Here is a 24,182-nt window from a genome sequence, read left to right as displayed (position 1 = left end):
CATGGACAGACCACTGCCCTTGCATGACAGGGAGGGTGGGAGTGATGGCAGGGGTTGTGGGCCAGAGGTGTTTCTGCCCAGTCTCCTGCTCCCTCTCTTTAAGGGAGGAAAGGGGATGAAGCCCTGCATCCAGTCATCTCCTAGATCTTTTAATTGTATACCACACACACACACACACACACACACACACACACACACACACACACACACACATTCTTCCTTGTTCTTAACTTTCTCTGCCAGCATAACTGGACATAAAATTGCAATGACACACAATTACAATGAAAAAGCTGGCTAGAAGTCATTCCAGTATTATAAAACAAGTCCCATTTATTTAGTTTATTAATTAATAAATAATCACTTATTTGCAAATACAGTTGCATTGATGGAACGTGCTGATGACATATATCTTCTTGGACAGATGACTTAGGAAGGCACTGAACACCCAAGGAGGAGTTGACAAAAATCCATGCATGTAGGCCATGTCAATTAAACTAAACTTTCTAAAGAAAATCCAGCATTTTCCACGAGGAAATTCAAGCCCTTGGGACAGAGCCATGGCTGTGGGATGGCAGTCCAAGTCTGACAAGTCTGTGACAGCTGGACTGTTGGCATTGCAGTCACCCCACAAGGAGAAAGAGATTCAGAGGGAGGCAGTTCTGGCCTGGAATCAAAGACTGGCTAAGTCAGGTTTAGCCTCAGTCACACCTGCCAAGGAAGAATCACCACTGTAAAGGTGGTGAAATGCAGCATGCACAAAGGCCACTTGCAGGAGAAGGAAACAGTGAAAACAATGGCTCTGTTCCCTTCAGGCTGCTGTGCTTCCGTGCATGCCAAGAACCTGCTGTGTTCTTTAGTCCTAGCCACAGCCTGCTGGCAAGGCAGAATTGGTCTTGGTTTGCCTCAACACCTCTTAAATCTACAACTTAATGTCACTGCCACAAAATAGTGCTTTCCTACAACTGCTTTCACGACTATTGCACGTTTCCCATAGCACCCCCCTCCCAAAGAAAAGGGTCAATTTACAGCTCTCATTCTGCCTGTACTGACCTCTTCCAGCCCACAGCAGCAATGCAAAATATCTCCCCAACAAACACAAACAGAATAGGGCAAGGAACAAAAAATATTTGAAAAGGTGTCATTTGTCTTCCTTTTAACACATAAACATTTTGTGTCCACCATCACAGCCATTAGTGATTTATTACACTGGTATGCAAATGGCAGTTTTTACAGGTATATTAATATAGATATGGGGTTGTTTATGTGGATGCTGTGTGTGTTTGTACACAAACACTGCCACAGCCTAGCAAGAAGTTGGCCAGCAGCATGATCTCAGCCAGACACAGGTTTGCTGACACAGGTATTGAGCTCCTGCTCAATACCAGGCTGGGACTGGAGCAATACTTCTCTAGTATCACTCATGCCCTGTGGCAAAGTGTGGAAAGCTTTGGATATGAGACAAGAACCACTTTCTTATCTATTCTCAAAACTCCCCAGTTTGTTTAATTTCACAGAATCACAGGATATTAAGGTTGGAAAAGACCTCTAAAATCATTGTGACCAACAGTTAACTTAGCACCAGGTGTTCACCACACCAAGGATGGTGATTCCAGTACTTCTCTGGGTAGCTTATTCCAATGGCTGAGCACCCTTACAGTGAAAACATTTACTTTTTTTTCCCATCAAATTACCATTCATTTTTTAACCTGTTCACAGATCCCTCATATCCATAATCTTCCCTTGGAAAGGAAGCTTTTATCCTGTCCTCTGAGAGCCTACTTGACTTGTGACTGTTAAGGCATTAAAATTTGTAATACCACACACACACACACACACACACACACACACACACTCACACACACTCACACAAAAGGCTTGTGCATTCTGATAGGGTTTAAGATTTCATAAATTTTGTCTAAATGCACCATGGAAAACTCTAATGGATCTATTAATCTATATTTTAACATATGGATGAGATGCTGCTCTACACTTCATAGATGTTATAGAGTGACAGCAACAGAGAAGTGCAACATGAATAGCACCATTCACAGTTTACAAAATATTTGTGACTAAACAAAAATATTCATAGTCAGAGCCACTTTCCTTAATTTGAAAATGAATTCCTGTTCCTGAAACACTCCTGAATTTCATGTTTTTTTTAAAGAAATTATTTCAAAATGAGCCCTTTCTCAGGGAAGACTGCATTTGCTGAGTTCCAAGTCCAAGTTTGTTTAAATTTTAATGTTTTCAGAACAGGATCACAGGATAATTCAGGCTGCAAAGAATCTCAGGAGATCTCTGGGTGAACCTCCTGCTCAAGGAGGGTCAGCTCTGAGGACAGTCCAGGGTTTTATTTAGTCAAGTGCTAAAAACTTCCCAGGGTGGAAAACCGAACAATAAATATTTATTCAAATATTTGGCTGAATGTGCTTAAACCCCAAATCATTCCAGTACAAGTTTCTTCATTTCCAACCCACACCTCTGCTGCAATCAAACCTACCAAATCAAAAATGTGTAACAGGTGAAATGAAAACCATTGAAGGCTAAATCCAAACCACACTGTAATCAATAAAATGATGCCCTTAGTGTTTGTCTAAGAGAAATGTTTCAGCAGGTGGCACTGCTGAAAGGACCTGTCTGGTGGGACCAGGACAGGTTGTGAACACATGGCTCTTGTCAGGGATGGAGAGAGGCTGAGAGCTGAATTCTGATTAAGGAAGGAGAAAAACCACAAAGTGTGTCTGTGTCCCAAGAGAGGCTTCAGTCCTGGGAAATTTACTGAAGATAAACTGTCATAAATACTGACACTGGGAGAGTGCAGCAGTGCCTGTGTCCTGTCTCCACAATTTATTCATTAACAAAAGGCCTGATTCATCCCTTTCTTTTTGGAAGTCAAGAGCTGCTTCACTGGAAAAAGTCCTGTAAAAATTGCCTAAGATGTGAATCAGGCTGAAAGTCACTGGCATAATTCTTCCTTAGAGCTTCTGCACTTCAGCTGTTATTGGGGAAAACAGTATGGAAATGAGACAGAAAAAACTATGCCAATACTCCAAATATAGATATTTACAAGCAGGCACAATAGATTCAATTTTTCCATCTTTTCACCTAGGTTTCCTCATTAACTATGGATGATAAAAAAGAGCTTGTGCAAGGATGAGTGATATTTTCATACAGACCTTTCAAAGAAAAGTGATAATTGAAAGAAGTATTTTATAGAAATTAATACCTTGGACATTCTGAATATTTTGTTTTCTTGTTTGTTTGTTTGTTTGTATTAAATCATAGAATTCACAGATCAAACTTAAGTACATTTTTCAGATTTTAAAAGTTAGTTTCATGTTTCAGTGGGAGTCTGAAAACAAAACAAAACACATTTCAATTACAATAGCAAAGGACTTCCTGTCCTAACAAACAATTAAATACTCTTGTGGGATTTCATTCAATCTTGCTCCTCACCAAAATATTTCAGGCCAAGTATCAAGATAACCTGAAGTTTAATTTGCATTATAAATAAACCCTGACTCTAGGGGAACCTATTTGGATGTTATCAAGAAATATAAAGAACTCAGCAGCATGTTAGTGGACACTGCAAAAGTATATGAGAAGTCTAGAGCAGCTGCAACTGTATTTTGGTTGTTTAAAAGAGATTTTTTTGACATGGCTGTTGTATTGTGCATCCAGTATACAATCTCATTGTCAATGACATCAGGGCAATCAACGTGTGCATAAAAGTGGATCTTGCATATATGGCATATTTATAGCCACATACTTTCTACCTGTCAATATAGTTCAAAGGCAGTGAGTGAGGAAAGTTCAGCAGATGCAGCATCAGTTCTAGGTCTCATAGAATGCACAGGATGGTCTCACAGGTTTTATTTTGTGTCATGTATCATGCAACACATCTGGGCAATAGGACACTTGCTTTGGCTTTCCCAGCCTTTATAAAAGCAGCAGCAGCAGCAAGCAGTGGCTTCACATTATCAAATGTATTTGTCTAGCTGGCATTGCTCCTTCATCTCACTGATAATTTGGTGCTTACTCAATTTCTCTTTTCTTCAGAGTGGTCATTACCTTGCATCTTTCAACATGAACAGCTTTCATTTCCTTTCCCCCCAAACCACAATGAGATTCAGACAAAGTGTTGTACAAATATCAAATCTGCATGTGCTTTTGTGTGCATGTGTCTGTCCAAACAGTTCTTAAAAACACTGGCTGGCATGTTTTGTTACTTCAGTTTTCAAGATACTCCTTCAGCAGCAAAATCATCTAAATTGGTGAGGGTGACAATGCCAGTATTTTGGGTTGGGCTCACATCCTTTCCTAAGTGAACTTGAGCTTCTCCAGCATCCTGATGGTAGGAGTAGGAGGCTGGTTCAGTGTAGGACTGAGAATCCACAGACTCAGTGTATCTGTAGTCCTGCTGGCCATCTTCAGGTAGCTCAGGTGGTTCTGGTGCAGCAGGCACTGACCAGGCAGGTTCAGAGAGTTGGGAAGGTGATTTCAGCACTGCCACTGATGAGGCTGGTAAGGGCTGCACTCTAGGGTAGGAGGCATAGGGAGAATTCTTAATTTCTGAAGAGGTGGGCTGGTGTAAGTTCTGTTCCAAGGAAGGGACTGAGACTTGAACATATTTGCCAGTTTCTGGGTCATAAAATGTCTTTAAATTAACTTCAGCTGGTAAATCAACTACATAGTATTGACCAGAGTCAGGGTCTTGGAGCAGTTTCCTCTGGGTAGAAGAGGGTGAAGATTTTGCTGCTGGTGCAAGTCTAGATTTAACAGTTGTGGTTTCTGTGGGAGTAAAAGTTGAGGGAAGGGGAGGATGAAGAGGAGAATATCCTAAGGGAGAAGCAGATGCTGTTGTCTCTCCAGAATGAGTAGGTTTTCTCCCTACAGCATCTGTATGCTCAGTCTGTTGGTTTTTCTGCTGCTCCTGCACTTTTTTCCTCTTGTTTGCCAGCTTTTTGGCCCGGCGCAGAGCCTTTTCTGTTTTGGGTGGCACAGTGGGTGGCTTGCCAGCTGCTCTGCCACCAAATCCCCTGGGCTCCAGCCTCCCATCTTCCCCTGCAACTCCAGAGCGCAGATTCCTCTGTGCTGAATCGATCACCTCTTCTGCAGGCACATAAGCTTGCCTCTCCAGTGCCATGCTCAACAAGGCAGGATTTGTAGCATCCTCTGTCTCTCTAAGGCCAGAAATAGTTGGTTTGTCTGACAATGAACTGGCAGCCAGAGAGTGCATCGTGCTCCCTGACCTGGGGCTCGTAACAGCAGAGCATGAAAGACTGTCTAACAAACCTGGTGCACCTTCTGTGTGCAGGATGTCCTCTAAAGTGTCATTGGATACAGAAGAACACGTGTGGTCCTCTAACATGGAGCCAGTCACAGGGGAAATTGTCTCCCTAGAGATTATTTTTTTTGTACAAGCGCCCCCTTTGCGGTTAGATAAATGGTGATTCTTAAAGTAATTTGTCTTTCTTTCTGCAGGATAGCTGGGCTTGTTTTGTGCTTGGTCATTTTCCACACCTATAATTGGCTGTGCTAAGCTGTGTCTTGCCTTTGTAGGCTTCTTTTTACTTCTACAGACATTTTCCTCATTCATTTTCCCAAATTTATTTAACAACATACAAGTCTTTTCATCTTCTTCTGTCAGATTTCCAAATGAAAAGCTCTCTGTATCTTCCAGAAGACTGGGATCCAGTGTCAGTGAAGTAGATCCAGTCTCACTGGCTTCTTTTTCTCTATCAGCTGCTCCATCTCTCACATTCTGCTGCCCTCTGTGTCTCGATGCCCACCAGCCAGCCTCCTGGGCGTGCAGCATGTTCTGGTGCCGCCTGTTGTGAGCTGCTGGGGACATAAACCTACGTTCCATTTCCTTGTAACTGCTGCTCACTGTATCGTCCAGGGAAAACGACCGGAGCAGGGGCAGCTTGACAGCCCTTATTACCTGGGGAGACTTGAATGTGTTATCTTTGATCATAAACAGGCTGGGTTTGGTTGAGCTTGAAGAGGATGGTGTTTGTGGTTCCTCAGACCTGGGGATGGACATGTCTCTCATACTGTCAGACGCAGGATTTGTGCTGTTGGCCTCTTCCCTTTTCTCTCTCCCTAGTTTCTCTTTCATCGAGCTCCTCTGTTCATTCCCAGTAACACTTCCCTCCCTCTTCTCTGCTGCACCAGTGCCAGGGCTGACACAAGCATAGTACTGCAGTTCATCTTCCCCAGCCTCTTTCCCTCTCTCCTTGTGTCTTTTCTTACTTCCTGATCCCATTTCACTGTCAGTCCTCTGGCTTTCTTGGAGGCATGTCTGCTCCATCAGGGGCACTGGCAGAAATGGCTCTTCCTGCAGTGGCTGCTCCACTGTGGAGACAAAGGACTGCTCTGAAGAACTAGTGCTTCTTTTGCCTCGTGCTTCATGGCCAGCTACCACAATGGTGGTTTGGGTGCCACTGTAAGGCTCATCTTCTTCTGGTGAGAGTTGGTTTAGGAGTGTTTTGAAGGCAAAATTTTCATTCTGAATAGCAGCTTGTCTTTCATTTTCCTCACCCTGCACACTGTGATTCTGCACGGGCTGCCCAGCTTTTGTATCTTCATTGTCTCTACTGAATGGTCTCTCTGCTGGATACTGCTGATGTTTTCCTAAATCAGGTTCATTCGATTCATGTCTGAACGAGGAGAAATTTTGATTATCCTCTGTGTTTTTAACCAGATCTTGGTGTTTTGAATTGTCTTGCTGCATGCTGTCTCCAGTTTGGTAAAATGGAAGGTCTTCTGTTGTTTGGGGTGAACTCAAAGTCAGGTAGTTACCTGTGAAGTGTCCAGTTAAATCAGTTTTACTGTCCTTTTCATGAACACTGCTTGGCAGTACATAAGCTATATCGCTCAATTCATCTTTCTCTGTAATATTTTTCTCATTTTTGTCATGCAAAGTTGAGAATGAGGTATTTGCTTTTGTACTCTCCTGAATATTTTCCCTTGTTTTATTTTTCTCCTCCAGGGCCCTTAGCAGGGGGGAAGGGGTATAAATGCTTTTCACGCGCTTGCGCACATCCTTTAAATTAAATAACAGACTGGATGCTGTCAGCCTGTAACCATCCCAGGACCTGTAATCATCCAAGGTGCTCTCCTCATGGTCTCTTGAGGCTGTGCTCTCCGTGGGAGGAGGTGTCAGTGGGACCAGCTCCTGTCCAGCAGTGCCCACCTCCTGCTTTGGGGGTATGACAGGAGTCAGGAGTTCAGTGATGTTGAAGGAGGCACTGCTGGATCCAGGGGAGCTTGGATGTTTAGCCAGAGGAGCCACATGCAGGCCAGGGTCAGCAGCAGTCACCTTTTCAGACAGAGAGGTGTTGTGGCTGTCTGTGACCCTCTCCTTTGCAGGCTGTCTCTTCCCTGCTGCCCTTTCTGCAGCCCTCTGTCTCCTCCAGGGGGGACAGGCACTGCCCAGCTGGGGGCTGAGGGATTCCTGCTGGGCTGAGCTGCCCTGGGCTCGTGGGGGAGGTGGGCTGGGGGTCTCAAACCTGAGTGAGGGTGAAACCATCCTGTAGGACACAGACTGGGGGGACACAGAGGCCTGGGACAAGGCAGTGGGGGACAGTCGAGCTGGCACTGGGGGTGGGGGCACAGGAGGGGCTTCAGGGCTGGGGGATGCTGAGGGATGGCCGGGCAGGGAGGGGGGAGGCAGAGGAAGGGCAGGGGGTGGCCGAGGGGGACCCTGGGGCACATGGTTCCTAGGGGGAGGTGTGGGAGGGAAAGCAGCAGGGAAGCTGGTTTCTGAAGGGAGGGGACCCTGAGGTACAACTCGGAGACAGAAAGAAGCTTCTTGTAGAGTTGGCTGAAAATCTTTCTCTGTCATCTTAGCAGCAGTGGTCATGACAGCTGACAATTTATGTTCCTGTGTGTGGGATCCTTTAACAAATGGTGATTCTTCCTTTTTCAGTTTTATGTCAACAAATTTCTCCTTTTCTGTCATTTTTTTATGGTGAACATTCCATGATTCAAAAGCACTGTTCTCACTGTGAAGAAAACTGCCTTTTTTTGCTGGCTCACTAATTTTCAAGTTTCTGTTTTTTAAAGCCTTCTTGGAAGAATGGGAAAAATTTGACTTGGCTACTTTTGACATCTCAATCAGCACAGGATAATAACTATCAGAGTCCCCATAACTCAGGTCTATTTTATTAGGTCTTCTCTGTGGCTCATGTTTGCCACTGAGATAGTGGCTACCTTGACTAGCCTCAGAAAGTTCAGAAAGTTCCTTGTGGATGTTTAAAATGTCTGTATCATCCCAGGAAGCAGTATCATTGCCATGATTTATTTTGTATTTTTGAAAGCTATTCTTAATGGGCTGCTTGTTTGCTATCAGAGAACTTCCTGACCCTTGGTCTGCAGTCTTATCAAATGTCTTAATCAATGAGGACACTTTTGAAACGTGCTTATTGTTCTTTGGACCAGGGACTGGCAAATTCAATTTCTTTTCTATAGCAAAGGTGTTTTTAGCAATCCTTTTCTCCTCTGAAGCACACTTAGGTAACTGCTGGAATGTGGAAGCCCATATTGTATGTTCATTGTTTCTTGCTGTTAGCTTGTCACAGACATTGCTTTTCTTGATGTCATGGTTCAACGTCCCTGAGTGAATTTTAGCAGACAGCTGGAGGGCAAAGTCAGGTGAAATGGAGAGCTCTGGTTCATTGTAAGGGTCTTCAAGTTCTGCTACACACAAACTTTTGAAAGCTCGAGCTGTGAGGCTGCTCACCTCTCTGTCTGCATCATCCAGGAGACTCCCAATGCTTGAGGAATCACTGTGTCCTTCCGTGTGTTTCTTATTCCCCTGCATTGTTCATGAGAGTCATGGGTGAAGTATCCAAAGGATTAGCTTCAGGTGCTGAACAGGCAGGTGACTGACTTTGTGAGGCAGATCCAGCTGTTTGCAATTCACAAGCACAAAGTCATTCTTCCAGATGGTGCTGCTGTACACTGACTCATCATGCAGAATAGCTGAAGGAAACGTTCTTCTCTGCAAAGCCAAAAATTATAAATTATTATTTTTCTATATTAACACTATTAGTCAGAGAGCATTTTCCAGATATATCAGTGACTAATTTTGTGATGCTAGCAACACAATGGACAACATGAAAAACCACTATTGTTTGGTCAATTCGAGTAGCTCATGGTAGATAGTTTAATTTCTGGAAAGAGCCATTAAAAAAAGTGTTTCCAGTTTTCATATTCTTTACTTGGGCTCTTAAACAAGGACATAAGAAACAAATTTCAAGCACTTCCCTTTCCACACCTCCAGCCATAAACCCTTCCAAGTGCTGTGCATCCATTTAGAAAAGAAGGCTAGCCAGAAAGAATTAGTAACAAAAATTACTTAGAAAAGGTGTCTTTGAGCAAATCATTGCACGCTAAGTCCAAAATGAAAGAAAAGTTGATAAAACTTAATTGTCACAGCTTTGTCATGATAATTGCCATGAACACAACCCTTGTTTGAGAAAACAGAATGGCACTGCAGGTAAAAAGGATTCCTGTGCATGTGCAGGGTGCAGCTGGGCTGTTGGAGCTGAAGAGGTGCTAACGTCAGCTCAGCCAGCAGAAGGCAGGAGTGCCTCGGGGGCTGTAGCACACCCACTAAAGTAGCACAGGGAACATTTGGCTTCAGCTCCAGAACTCTGAGAGCTAAAGGTAATCCATTCAACACAATTATAAGATACCACAGATTGATTATGATACACAGTTAGGGCCCAGAGTACTGAGGTGTTTGTGTATCTTCTGTCTGAACACAGGATGGGAGAATCATTTCATTGAACAAGTAAAAGCAAAAAGACCTTCAGCTGTACTTGAAATCTCTGCTCTAAAACTCTTCACTCTTCTTAGAGTTTCTCTGTAAACTCTTTAGATGATTATTCTCACATTCGAGGACTTAAACAGAGTTTTGACTAAACTGCAAGGAGACTCAGTTTAAAGCATAGTCCAGAACTGGATAAAACTCTTTAATGGAAGTCTGGTCTGTGTCTCCATTTCCTCCTTACAATGGCAGATGAACTTGTGATGTGCTGAAACACCACAGTTCACATCTACAGCAACTTCTCTACAAGAGGAAGATACTTACATCTCAAGCTTGGATCCACTGATTCAGCCCATAGAACTGAGAAATTAAATTCAGATCTAGATCCCAGCCTCTCCAGGTGTCCAAATCCTGATTCCACCCTGATCCACCTGTTTTTCTTTGTAATGACCCAGCGCTGGTCAAAGTATGAAAAGTAAGAGGAGCTGAGCTCAATCAGCTGAATTATTCAGTTGTTGTTGGCTCAGTTGTTTCTTCAAATGAAAACACTCCTCACCTTCCTTTTCTATTTAAAAGAATCTCAGCCAACCTATTTTTAGATTCCAAGTATCATAGTGAATTTAGATCCTGTCCTTCCAGCCATGCAATTCCAATGACTTATGCATAACTACAATAGATTTACACCAGAAATAAAATGAGACTAACAGAGCTTCTCCATCTTACTTTGTACAAAGATTTTTCAAACCTGAGTTTCACTCCTCTCACAGACATACATCTTTGTTTATAATGCAGCAAAAAAAAGAAAAAAGAAAAAAGAGAAGACAAATGAAAGGCCATCCTGCTCCTGATTTTGATTCTTAGCTGTTATATAAATGAGAAATACAAGTACATACCTGTCTTATAATTTTGCTCCTTGTTTTTAGAACTCACTGTCATACTTGTCTTTGGCTTCTTCTTTTCTGACCATCTTTAGTGAGGAGGTAGAAATAGTCCAGTGATGTAGATTTGACAGAAGGAGTGTCCCAGGATGTTTCTGACCTTCAGCATTTTTTTGATCCTAAGTGAACTCTGCAATTTGAAAACAAAGATATTTGTTTGCACAATATGAAGATTGTTTTCTTTCATTTGTTTGCTCCCATTTGACAACCATTTCAGGGTTGATTTTCAGGATTTCTTACAAAAAGAGACAGCTGTCCACCCCAGAGTGACCATAACCAAGCACCTGTTGGGTTTGACATCTGGTGGAAGGCAGTTAGGTTCCTAGCAAACCACTGTCACAATCTCCAGCACACCCTGGTAGCCCCAGCAGGGACTGGCAGCTGAGTGAGCAATGATTTCCTGGCACTCTGCCCTTTGCAAAGGCTGGGTGATGACTCCAGGCTAAAAAGAAGAATTCTTCCCTGCTGTGCTACCCTTTCAGAGGGACTCAGAGGAAAATATGTGCTTCCACTCCACTTGTATATGGCTTTCTCCTGTCAACAAATACAGACATCAATCTGGTGGACTTGGAACTAACAGCTGAGGTTAGAAAGTCCATGGTTTTCACTGTCCCTGTGGTAAAGGAGATGAAAGGTGGACAGCTGGCATGCTAAGGGGCAGTAAACAAAACATCTTTTGCTTCCATGCATGAATCAGAAGCAGGAGATGCTAAAGGAAAGCTCAGCCATAGTGAACGTGAATTGCTGCCATTTTTGTGCAGTGGAAACCCCCAAGGCTCAGGCCAGTTTGTCTAATCTTTGCAAGATTATATCAGTTTCCTACAGGGAGAACTGTCTGGCCCAGAGGTAATGCAGATAGCACAGTCTTCTCTAAGGAAACTTTTGGGTCAGCTTGATATTCAAAACCTACTGGCAAAAGTGACAACAAGGGCTCATCTACTGTGACTATCCTGCAGCTCACCTGAGGAATGGCAATTGTCAGTGTGTTTAAGGGTAAGCCTGTACCAATCACAGCTGTTTGTTGTCTAAGATGTGTAGGTAAAAAAAAAGTAAAACTAAAAAAAAAGTGACAAACAGTGCTCTATCTGGTTGCAGCCAGATGTAAAAGGGTAAAAATCCTCACTCCAGAGACATGCACTCAGTTCCCTCTTTGCTCAGAGGTTAAATTACAATTTTACTGCTTCTGTGGTACTCTTAACTGTGCAAAGCCAACACAGACATGGGAGATGCTGATTAAATTCTGTCTCACTCATTAATGGGGCTGCTGACTACATTCCAGTTGCACAATGTTTATCAGCACTTAGTGGTGGTGGTGTCTGAACTAGGAGGAATCTTGGCTTTCAGATCTCATGGACTGAGGTCTGGAAGAATATATTGTCCCTTGTAAACTGAGAACTTTTGCTGCAAAGTGAGTAGAGTAACTATAAACATGGAGATGGTGATGTAACCTCAGCAATTATTTTCCTAGATGGAGTCACGGTCACAAAAACAACTCGGCGCCACTGATGAAGGAAAGAATAGTGACTGCCACTGTCTCTGAAACCCTTGTGACAATCCTTGTCTTGCCTGCACATAATACAAGTGCTTGTGAAGTGTAATGTTTCAAGCTGGAAAAGCTGTATCTGCACCAAGTGGTCAAGGTGCAGACCATTACTGGGACTGGATGGAAACAGCAGCACTGTATTGATGCAGCTATTCCTTGTACAAATATAACCGCTATAACAACTATGAATATAACCACTATAACTGTAATAACAATATAACAATATAAACAACTTCTTAGGCAAAGAAGCTGTTCTTGACTGGTTTAATAACCTGGTAATTTCTGTACCTTTTTGGACAAACATGGTAGCTAATAAGCAAGGTGCAGTACTTGAGCTCAGGTCAGGGTTCAGCTAGTTCAAACATTTAAGGATGTCTGAATTTAGTCTAAGTTAAAGAAGGAGGAAAGCAATGCTGGTCATCTAAAAATGCTTGGAAATTCTGAGAAATGTGTGAGGTGTTAGTGGTAGACATCATCTGATATGAGCTACTGAAAAAGTTTGCATGAACACAGATTTCAAGCAGTTTAATCAGAAACCAACCTCCCCTCTCTTTCAAACAGGAGGCTTTTTTCAGTGTCTCTCTTAAGTTCCCAGCAAGTTGTGATGAGGAGGTTAAATTACAGATCCTATTCCTGGCCTGGCACAGACTGAATGTCAGCCTTTTTTTTCACTAGACAGGAGCTGGGTAAACCAGCAAACTTGGCTGGAGTGTATGACATCACTGCTGCTGCAATATTAAAAGGACCAGTTGGTTCCCCCACCCCCTTGGGCTGGTATTTGGCTGAAGGGTTATGCCATGAGACATCACAGTGGCATTTTGGCAGCGCCCTTGGAAGTTGCACAGCAGCCTGAAGTCAGCAGCACTGCATGAGAATGAGAAGAGAAGGAAAGATTTTTTTTTTTTTTAATCTTTGTGAGCTGGTTTCTGAGTGTGGCACTCTGTCTGTGGCGTCCATCCACTGCTCCAGCCCAAAACTCAGAGCCTGTGGTGACTGCTGGTTTATTCAGCAGCATGCTCTACTTACACACATGCTGCTTCTTTAAGTTTCCAGAGGCTCATAATGACAATGAATAGTTAATGCTCCTTACCATGGGAAATAGGAGAATCCCTAACAAACTGATGACTTTCTTGCACAGGTTCATGTTTGTTCATGGCACACACAGGACTTCATAGTCAGGTGAGAGCTCTGGATGGAAAAGGGTCTCTTCAGCTTTGTGCCATGAAGCTGACACAGAGCTCCAGCCCAAGTGGGGCTGGCTCAGTGAGGTCCCCTGGGTATTGGCAGAAAACCCTGCATGGCAGCAGTGTCAGCACACAAATGACTACAGTGTGCTGCTGCTGGTCAATGATCACAGCACTGGTGTCTTCATTGCACATTCAGGAAAACAAACAAAAAAGTGTCAGGGAATTAACACATGGACCTGGGGGAGGATCACAACACCCCCAACAAGCAGAGAGCTGCCTCCAAGAGAGGCAGTAGTGCTCAGTAGACATTCCCCCAAACTGTCAAGAAAGGCAGTTTCTAGATTAAGGAGGCTATAAAATTAATTCTACTAGCACAAGCCTCTGTTTCCCTCATCCAACAAGATCACTTTCACCAATTCTTTGTAGTCATAAAGGGAAACCAAAGGGTATTCTCCTGCTTGGGGAAAGAGGAACCACTTTACTCAAATACAAATATCTGCCACAGCAGATGGAGGATGGAGAAGTGGATCTCTCCAGCTTAGGGTGAAAATCCCAAACACTGGCAGGAATGACTAGCATAGAACAAGGTGACCTCAGCTATTCCAGCACCAGATCTTTGATCATTGCACTGGAAAGCAAGGCAAATAAACCATGTGTCTGAACCACACCAGTGTAGGGAACTGGGTCCATTCCCCTCGAGGGTTTGGCCTGGCAATTCTGTCTTGAACAGCCTGTTCTGGGCCAGAGAAGAGGAGAGACTGTTCTTGACTTTGGGCCAGCTTCTGTTCTCAGTTACACTGGTATAAATCTAGAGTCATTTTACAGACGTCAGAAGAACAACTGAGAACAGAATTGGTGACTGAATGCATCTACTTCCTCAGCCAACACTGGTGCACTATCCAGAAGCTGCATATGCAATTGTAGCCACAGTAAAGTGAAATCCAACATCTGCAAAGAGCCAAACCTCATCCCCATGAGGTATTCAGACCTACATGCAAAGGAAAGGGGCTGGAACCAATACCACATTGCTGTGCCACCAGATCGTGCCTCTGGACAATTCCGATTTTCTAACCTGTATTGCTCATCACTGAAAACAGCAGTACATTTGGGATAATGTCATTTTGCTCTTTTCTGCAATATTCACTGGAATACATAGACTTAAGAGTGCTGGGGTAGGCATGGTATAGTTCCAGACTGCAGCAGCAAAGCTGGCTGCCAAACCAAATTGCCATCATGTGGACAATAGCAACTTTTGGAAATATGTTTGTGTGTGTGTTAGGGGAGGTTGTTCTCATTTAGATAGATTTTGAAATTTCACATGGAATAAAGATTCTGAAGAGAAATTAAATTGGGAATTTCAAATTTAATCTAGAATTAAAAAAGTATTTTTTAAATTTTAGATTATTTCACCATTTTCAGTGAAAAAAGGCCGTGAGAAATAACACACACACACATATATACATATATATAATAGTTATAGTAGTATGTTATTACTGTCCTTAAATCAAAGAGGGTGTATGCTATTTAAATTAACTGAAGCCTTTCATTTTATTTTCTATGTCAAACAATACTCTGATGGTACTGCAACAGAGAGTGTGATCTTGTTTTGAAATTTCCCTAAGTAAATATTTCAAATTATAAAGCCCATAAATTTCCAATTATCTTTCTAGGGGAAATGCCATTGAAATGAATATGATTGTGTTTTTATTTGTTTAATCAAACCTCTTTTTTTTTTTCCCCTGAAAAAAAGAACTGGAGTATTTTTCTTCCAGTGAGCTCTACTGAAGCTACTTCATTTGTTCCAATGGGAGCTGGAATTTGTTCCTGGAGCTGGGGACTCATCAGCTCCAGGAAGGTCAGTGTAGGCTGGTGGAAGTATGAACACAAGGAAGAAATGTACCTTGCTGGTGACTGTGTGTTCTGTATCCTGCTGTGTCCTTTCCTCAAAGGAGGGGAACCTCTTCCAGCCCCAGCTGAAACGCTTACCTTTCCAGCTCAGACCACAAAGCTTCAAACACTGGAAGGTGAAGACCTCCCATGAAGAAAAATGGTAGGAACAGAGACTGCAAGTGTCTGTACCTTCCCCTTTCTGGCTCAGTGGCAAAGACCCAGAGGTTATTTCCAGCAGGTCTCCAGGCTGCCTTTCCCAATGTCCTCCAAATGCCCCATCCTGCCAACAGGCCTGTCAAGTCTGCAAGAAGGAGATTCTCTCAGAAAGGGTTGTATCTGGACTGAGGCTTTCTTGCAGCTCCTGTTCATCCTTTGCATCTGCAGATCCAGAGCCTTTGAAGGGCCAGTAGCATGCAGACATGGCAGGGAAGTCAAAGGCAAGAGCACATGACTGACACAGCCAAGGGCAGGGGCAGCACTTGACAACAGCACGAGCCTGTGAGAAACACAAGGCAAAAGGGATGGTGCTCCTCCTGTGACCTGAAGCCAGCACAGACAAGTGACATTTAAGCAACTGAACCCAAACAGTGTGTTTCTTGGCATTAAATGTCTGCCTGGGAAAGGCCACTGTCTGCAAGTAGGTCAGTCACTATACACCAAGATATTTATACAGCTCCCCAGCAATATGGTACATGAACACCTCGTGGCTATCTTTGCAAACTCTCCCACTGCAAGCAGGATCTGTGTCATTTACAGATCAGCAGCTAAGACCCAGCTTCAGCTGGCTGGTTTGCCCAGGATCAAAGAGGGCATTTGTGTCAGGAGCCAAATCTGTATTTTCGTCAAAATGCATATTTTCTGAATTGCATAGGAAGAGCTTAACCTTTCCCAGGTAAGGCAAAAATATGCCTTCCTAACTCATGGTACTTTAATCTCTGTGATCCCTCCCATCCCCTTTAACTGAGTATGGTGCTGTAGATTTGAATTACATTGTATAACAAAATCCAACCAGATTTGGAGGTGACAGACTGCAAAGATCTCTGCTTCATCTCAGGTGCTTGACACCTAAATAAATGCTAGGATTGTTAAAACTCAAGCCTTCCTCACTAGCTGATGGTGACAGCTGACATGACAATGGTACAGTGCCCTCACTGAGCACTGGAAGGATTTTGGCTGATGAGACAGGTGTTCAATCTCCTTCCATTCAGACTCAAGCAAGACTTAGATGATGAAAGCTTCTGAGTTTTCACTTCCTGAATGGGTGAAAGGAGATTTTCCCATAGCAGAGGAGTATCAGCATTGCAATGGCTAGAGGTGGGAGATGACAAAGGGGGAAGGGGAATAAAATATACTGTCATGAAAACAAACGTAATGTTTTGGATGCCTTGTAATCAGGAGCACACCAGACAGTCCCAGTCCCTGTCATGGGAAAATTGCAATGACATCAGCAAGTATGTCAGACACAAATGGGAGGCAGGTGTATTCTCCCCTGTGACCTACACAAGGAAATTTGCAGCTAGCAATGCCTCACTTCTCTTTCCAGCTGGGGAACCTGAAACCATCCCCCACTTACACCGCCCTCTGCTCATCAGCCCCAACGCTCTGATACCATCAGCACTGTCAAGTTTACACTCAAACCATCTCAGCTTCTTGACAAGGAGTCTGACCCACACCCACCACACAGGATACAGTCTCAGGAAATAACAGGCTTGCAGAAAAAAAGGATTATTATTTTACTGGTAGTCTCTTTTACTGGTAGTCTCTACTCTTTTTCTTTATAACTTCTGGATATTTTCAAGATTTGGTCAAAGACTTTGCTGAATCTGTTTTCTATTAAGAAAAGAAATCAGAATACTTGTACATTCTAGGTTCAAAATTGTTCCAACTTCTAAGAAGTTTTCTCACCCACTGAAATCCACAGGATTTAGGTACAGGCAATATACCAAAATAGCTGTTTTATGCTACAAAAGGCAAAAGGTGTAGGTATCAGAGGTGGGGGAGAAGGTGGAGGCCCTGGTTTTCAAAATATTCTGGCTCAGGTTGCAGGAACAGAGCTATTTCTCACTTACACCTTGCTATAGCTGTGAAATGCAGCCCAAAGAGCTCTGCTCCTGAGCACCAGTGTGGCAGGGAGGGTAATATCAATTCATGCCAGAGCACATGACTCAAGCACATCACCATCCTTTCACATAACATCTCTCCTCCGATGACAAACTGCTCCTCAACCATTTGTGATTATAACAGAGCCATTCCAGTTGAAGGACAAAAGCTGTGGCTTATCTTCTGTCTGCTATGGAGCATGGCCTGGGACAGCTACATGTCTATGGGAATACTCTGAGAGGGCAGGGGAGAGCCCAACCTTGCCCCAGGAATCTCTAGAGACCATATTACTTTCCTCTTTTTGAGTAGCAAAAGCCAGGAGAAAAATCTCACCCTGAACAAGATGACAGTTCCTTCCAGCTCCCTCTTTCTGCACGGTACACAGGAGTTTTAGTTTTGCCCTGGAAAATGCAGACTCCCTGTTCAGAGACTGATTAATTGTTATGATTTAATGGTGTATCCCCAAGCCAATTCCTCACTCTTTCACTGTTAATGCACTTGCTATGGTGTTTCTTGTGATTATTCTGTAAAGGATATATGCAATAAGACAGAAAAGGAAACATCAAGAGTTTTAAGCAGAATCCACACTTGTTCCTCAAGAGAAAGATTGTTGCCTCAGAACTTCAATGATGCTGTCAGCACATTGACAGACCCTCTCAAGAAGCCTGAAGGCAAACAACAGCATCACTGTCACCCTACTGTCACCAGCTACTTCTCCTTTCCCTCCATCCCTTCTCCTCAATTCTCCTACACACCACAGAGGTGGCAATTCTAGATACTTGTCTATGGCTTCATTCAATTCACAAGCCTGGTCAAAGAATAATTTCTCAGTTTTGTAGAGACAGACCAAGTCCTAATATCATTACTTCAAAGCAGATCAGTCAAAACAAAGAGTCTCAGTGAACAATACCATGATAAGGAGTGCTGCCCCACTGCCCCAGCACAAACCCTGTGCCTTGAAATGTGCAAAGGATAGAGACAGCCACATGTGAAATACACCTCAACAGAGCAACAGCCATCAGAAGAGTGCAAAACTGTACATGGGTCATAATGAAGCAGACAGGCAAACCAAGCTGGCCTTGAGGTGACAGCTTATGTCTGATCCTGAGACAGGATCTGCAGCAGCTGCAAACTGCCAGACTGCCAGACTCTCTGCAAAAGGAGGCTCTGGAAGAAGTCAGAGAAGGGTTCAAGAAAAAGAAGTATTTCCTTATTTCCTCTTTCTTAACTTTATAATATAGTGTTTATATAATAAAATGTCAAAATTGTGTTCATCCTGTTTGCTGACTTTGCATGTCAAGGTGTAGCCAAATGTTAACCACATGCATCTCTTTGAGAGACTCTTCCAAAAATTTGCAGGGATTTTTGTATCTGTCTTTCACAAGTGGAAAGTATGAATTAGGTGCCTTTTGTGTACCTGACTATGACAGCCTTATCACAGTCCCCAAAACAGCCTTTGACACAGTGTGTAGGTAATAGGGAAAGCATCCTTGAAACTAATGGGATGTGGCTATGTGAGAGGCTGAAAATAAAGATGCATCCCTATTTGACCTTCTTGGCTCATAAAAAGGTGGGTCTGACTGTTACCAGATGATTTAGATTAATCATTACTAGCTACTGCTTTCTTGTAAATCATTATTTGCAAGCACAGGTGAAGGATGATAAAGAAACCTAGAACTATAATTAAATATCTGCTTTCTATTCCTGTCCAAAGGGGATCATTTGGCAGGGAAACCCAAGGAAGACCTTACTTCTGGGTGAGGGTTACCCTCTTCCAGCTTCAATGCTGCCTTAATTTGTCTGAGACTGCTGAAGGACAGGGGTCTTGGTGGCAGTCTCTTCCACCACACACACTTGAAAGCCATAAAAACCTGGCAAGCAGCAAGAGAGTCATGACACACCAAGCTCAACACACACACAGATATACATATGTAATATATGCATGTATATACACATATATATACACACACAATTTCAGACTGGTCCATCCAAAAGCATATGCAGGCTTGACTGAAGAGGAGCAGCCTTATCTCAAGGGTAAAGGTCCCCTGTGAGTGAAGACAAGCTCCCACTGTGGTCCTTTCCCCACACACCTGTCAGCTGGTTCACAGACAGCTGATCCCAAAAGGCAACACAACCTCAAGCAATGCCCAGTTACCCTAAAGCAGTGAACCCACCCTCTCACTCAGAGTAGCCAAAGCTCTGTGTGACCTGGCACCCCAGCTGCAGGCAAGCCTGCAGCTAAAAGCCACTTGCAGAATTTGCCTCTGCCAGCAGCTTTCCCTGTGTGTAACTCAGCAGGACTGAAGAAGGACTGATACAGATGAGTGGAATTTTCTCCCAGCATGGCTCATAGGGTTAGTTGACTTTGTTTCTAGTCTTGGAGGGATTAACAGTTTTGTGGACCTTTTCCACAGCTCTGGTAATGCAAGTACAGGTGAGACAAGCATTTCAGAGAAGCAGGTTGGAATAAGAGGCTACAGAGCAAAATTTCTGTGTGCTTTTGGCTTGTAGTGCAGGGATGCAATTACACCTGCAAAGCTCCACCCAGCTGTGGCCTTCAAATTCCAGCTGTTTTGGTAAATAAGCCAAGAAAGTGTATATAAATACCTTCCTAGTGACAAGCATGGAAGGATAGAGAAATGCAGCTGGGGCTCCAGTGTGCTGGGAGTCTTCTATGTCTTAGTATTTGTCACAAATACTCATCCTTCAAGCACTCAGCTGAGACATTTGCTTTTTGAGTGGTCAGTTCCTTGAAAAAGTGAAGGAAGAGAGCCACAGACTTTGGTCCTGTCCAGAGAGCTTATTTGTCCTTTTTATCTCATCTCTCCTTTCCTTCTCCTCTGCCTCCCTCCCAGAAATGGCAGAGCACTAGAGAGGAATCCTCTAGCTGGTACTGTACAAATTCAGTGTGAACCAGTCACTCTGCTGTCTGCTGCTGTAAAACTTTTCCCTATTCAGATTTAATCAGATTTGCCAGTTCACAAGCCATTTTAAGGAAGCATAAGCAGTTTGGCTTCCCAAGGTCAATTTTAATTATTTCTGTTCCTTTTTTGCTACTGAGTTCTGCAGCTAGACTAATAAAATAGAGTTCCTTGGGATAGCAGACTAAGAAGTTCTGCAACAACTGGAGTAAGAAAAGCCTATGACATTTAAGAAATCTTCCAACAATTAGAATTGGATACAAGTCATAGTCACAGTCATTCATAGTGGCCTCTTAGCACTGTATAGGTATTTGAACTATCTTACTTTTTCAGGCTCTGTATTATGGTAATTACCTTTAATAAAATATTCAAATTATTCTATTCATATTTGTTACAAAAAAGAAATATCCAACAGCCTTCCAAACTCTATACATATCACTAAAGTTATAAAGAGTAGCTTATCTGTAGGCAGTAATCACCTGGAAAGTAAAACCAATGTATATTTCCTTAAAGTTGTTTACAGCACAATGTGCAAGAATTAAATGAAGCTTCATATCAATTTAGTGCTCTTTTAAAAATATCATGCCCCTTTGCAAAATAATTACATATCATACACAGTATTCACTGCAAACAAATCTATGTGTATGTCTCTTTCCACATACAGATTTTCAGAGACAATCCTGCATTTCCCTGAAAAAAAAAAAAAAAAAGCTGGACAAAATGAAAGGACATTCCACCTCTAATCACTGAAGAAAAGATTTAAATGCTGTTTGATTTCTCTTACCTGATCAATCCCATTACTGACCCTTGAGTGCACACACATCCACACACTCAGAAACCACCATTCTCCACAATTCCCCCCTTTTAAAAACTCCCATTTGCTTCCCCCTTACCTTCTGTGCTCCAGCTTCCTGACAGGGACAATGCAGGGCTGTGCTTTCTTCCCTTAAGTCAAAGCCCCAGCACATTTTAGAGCAGCCTGCTTACTATTAGCAGTTCCCATTATTTATGTGTGTCGGACTCTTCCTCTGAACATGGTTATTTTAATAAAAAAGGTGGATGAAAAATAAATAAAACAATAAAAGTGGAGGAGCTAACACTTGAGCCCTCACAGACCTGCCCAGCCAGGTGAAGTGAAATGAGCAAGGAATCCCAAGTTAGTAAAATGTATTTAAATAGTTATAAGGCAAGGGGAAACCAAAGGGAGATCATGGTGGGGAAGAGGCAAACATACGTATTGGAATAACCACGCGGTGTCGAGTAACAGACAGATGAAACAAACAGTCATCAGCTATTTTTACATTCAGATTGGCCATTGGTAATTCTTCAGAGATAACTAATACAGACAGCAGGGCTGTGCCATGGGCTGCCTGCTGCCAGTGAATCAAACCTTAGAGCAATGCAGTTTTGTACCTACAGGTGGGAGGCAAAGTGTTTATTGGGGTCACCACTAAAAATACTGCCTACATATGCACACGAGTAACACATTGCTGTCCTGTGGGTGCTTTTGCATAAATAGCTCATTTCATCATCAAGGCTGGACACGTGTAGCCAGTGTTCTTGGAGTTCTTGGAGTAAGGGCCTCTTCCACTGTCCTTCCAAAGCAAACAAGATCAGCCATGCTGCTGGAAGGCACATGCCAGCATGGGGTTTCATCTGGCACACCCAATAGGATGCTGGATAATGGGGGAAATATGCCATGGAGTCAACAAGCCACGTTTTTGTACTGCAGATCTGAATAATGGATGGCACCCTGTGCCATTCTGAGTGCACACAACATCTTACTGGAGTCACAGGACTCTCATGGGGTTCAGCTTCATCCTGGACTTGAACACAAAGCCTACAGCAAAATAAAGAGCAGCATCTCCTGTGGTTACAGCTCAACTCCTGCTTCCATGGTAGAACAGGACTCTACATGAGCTCAGTGGTCATTTGCATGCTAAAAAGAGCTGCTAATTACATTGCTACAGCATGAGCAAGATCCTGCTGCCTGAGAATCTCCAAGCACTGGAACACTTGTGATGAACTAATTGTCCCTGAGATCCAAGAGCAGCCCAGGCTTATCTCTCCCTGGAGGGACAATGACCTGCCCTCTCCAAAGCAGCCTTCAGCTTTGAATTCCTGACCTGAGGGAGGTGTATTTTTCACCTTAGATTCCAGCAGGAAGCTTTTGCAAAGATGACTCTCCAGAAGTCCTGCTCTGGGCTTTTGGTGCTCAAGTACTTCTCCTAACTCATCCCAAACTGAATGCTGGTCTTGCCAAACATCAGGGCACTTCTACCTGTTAAGTTCTGACTTGGAGCTACAGAGTTCCACCAGCTCCCCATGCTCTGCACCTGTAAGAGCACTTATCCACAAAGGGCTGTGTATCACCAGTCATGGCACCTGTGGGTTGAGACATGGGAGAGAACTGGGGCACACTGAAAAAATGTTTGGGATTACTAGAGACAGTGGAAAAAGTTGTTTTCAGGCACCCACTGCCACTAATGTAGGCAAATGTCTGTGTGTCTGTCCCTCTCACAGATTTCTAAAGAGGAGAGGAATGTATTTCTGGAATACTTGTGCTAAAAATAAACCCATCTCTGCTGTCTATGAAGAGAGGCAGGTATAGCCCTGCTTTCTGTAAGCCCTGAACTTGTGAACTGCTGAGAGGCTGAATCACAACGAGAAAGATCCCTATGGAAATGGTAACTGCTAATGCAGGAAGGTTGGCTGATTGCTTGGAAAATCCAAAACAGGCTTCTCACATGAAAGCAACTGGGGTTAACACTATTCATCAGGATAAACACGGTTCACAGACGCCAGCTTTGAAAGGACTCAGATCTTGGGACAGACATTAAGCTTATTCAAATACTGTGACAATAAATATTTGCTAATTCAGTGTTCAGATGAGACTCTGGGATCAGATGGCCTGTCATTAAAATAAAACCACTTCTGGGGAAAATTACTGAATAACACACAGGAAACACAACCCAGTGGCACTTGGATGTTGTTATCCCGCTCCCAGGAAATTTAAAAAGCAAAAATTCCTGCTGCTTTCTTTCACTGAGTGTCAAGCAATAACAGATCACACTGAGTTTTTTTAGGCAGCAATTTGGACCAAAATTTTAAACTTGTATGAGTACAGTAAGCAATTTGCACAAATATGCCAATGGAAAATGCATGCATGTTTGCCTGCATAATCAACTCCATCTTTCACACACACACTTGAAACCCTGTATGCTTGGCAATGCTCAGAATTCTGACAAGAGAGACTTTTGCAAGAGCAGTAGCTTTCAGCCTTTTCTGATTTGTATCCCATCCCAACACTTTCTCCAGGGAAATAGATGGAGTTCTGCCCTACTGACAGAAACAGTTTTTCCCCTTTGTTACCTTAGCTGCAAATCCCAGAGAGGCAGTATGCAGACCCCAAGGGGTCAATGCACCAATCACATGCAAAAAATCCCTGGTACATGGAAACCAAAAAGTGGAACTGATTATAAACAGAACTGAAAACATCACCCTGGACTAGGAAAACTCAAGCATCAAACTGTTTTGGTTGTAGAAACTGAATGTTTTATAATTCTCAAGGCATTAACAAGCAAGGGGTCTATTTAGGAACCCGTGAGAGAAATGGGACTATATTGAGGTTTCACTTGTTTGCTTACAGTGCTCTTTGTCCAGCAGAGCAGCACAGGTTCAGTTCTTACCTGGCAGCCACAGATTGAATGATTTGTTGACTATTACCACAGTGAGTGGGGAAAAGCCATTGCATTTTTTTTCCTGTTTGTCCTTATTGAAGCTTTGAATGAAGCCTTGCAAAGCAAAAAGTCTCTGCAAAAA

General features: G+C 43.1%; 1 protein-coding gene across 4 annotated transcripts in view; it reads right to left on the bottom strand.

Annotated features, from left to right (window-relative positions):
• Positions 1-304: 304 nt before the first annotated feature.
• The window catches only part of C6H10orf71 (chromosome 6 C10orf71 homolog), a 47,564-nt gene continuing 23,686 nt past the window's right edge, over positions 305-24,182 (bottom strand). For 3 of the 4 annotated variants that reach the window (XM_056495199.1, XM_056495196.1, XM_056495197.1), the window contains 2 exons: positions 10,672-10,846; positions 305-9,007 (listed from right to left, as the gene is read on the bottom strand). In XM_056495199.1, coding sequence (XP_056351174.1) covers positions 4,238-8,827 — 4,590 coding nt within the window. In that variant the 5' untranslated portion in view covers positions 8,828-9,007; positions 10,672-10,846 and the 3' untranslated portion in view covers positions 305-4,237. Of the gene's footprint in view, positions 9,008-10,671; positions 10,847-21,253; positions 21,607-24,182 lie in introns of those variants that run through there. The other variant, XM_056495195.1, reaches the window with a different exon arrangement.

The sequence above is a fragment of the Oenanthe melanoleuca genome, chromosome 6 (assembly GCF_029582105.1).
Source record: "Oenanthe melanoleuca isolate GR-GAL-2019-014 chromosome 6, OMel1.0, whole genome shotgun sequence".
Taxonomy (NCBI): Eukaryota; Metazoa; Chordata; class Aves; order Passeriformes; family Muscicapidae; genus Oenanthe; species Oenanthe melanoleuca.
Note: the sequence above shows the minus strand (reverse complement) of the source record. Positions and strands in the feature narration are given on the sequence as shown.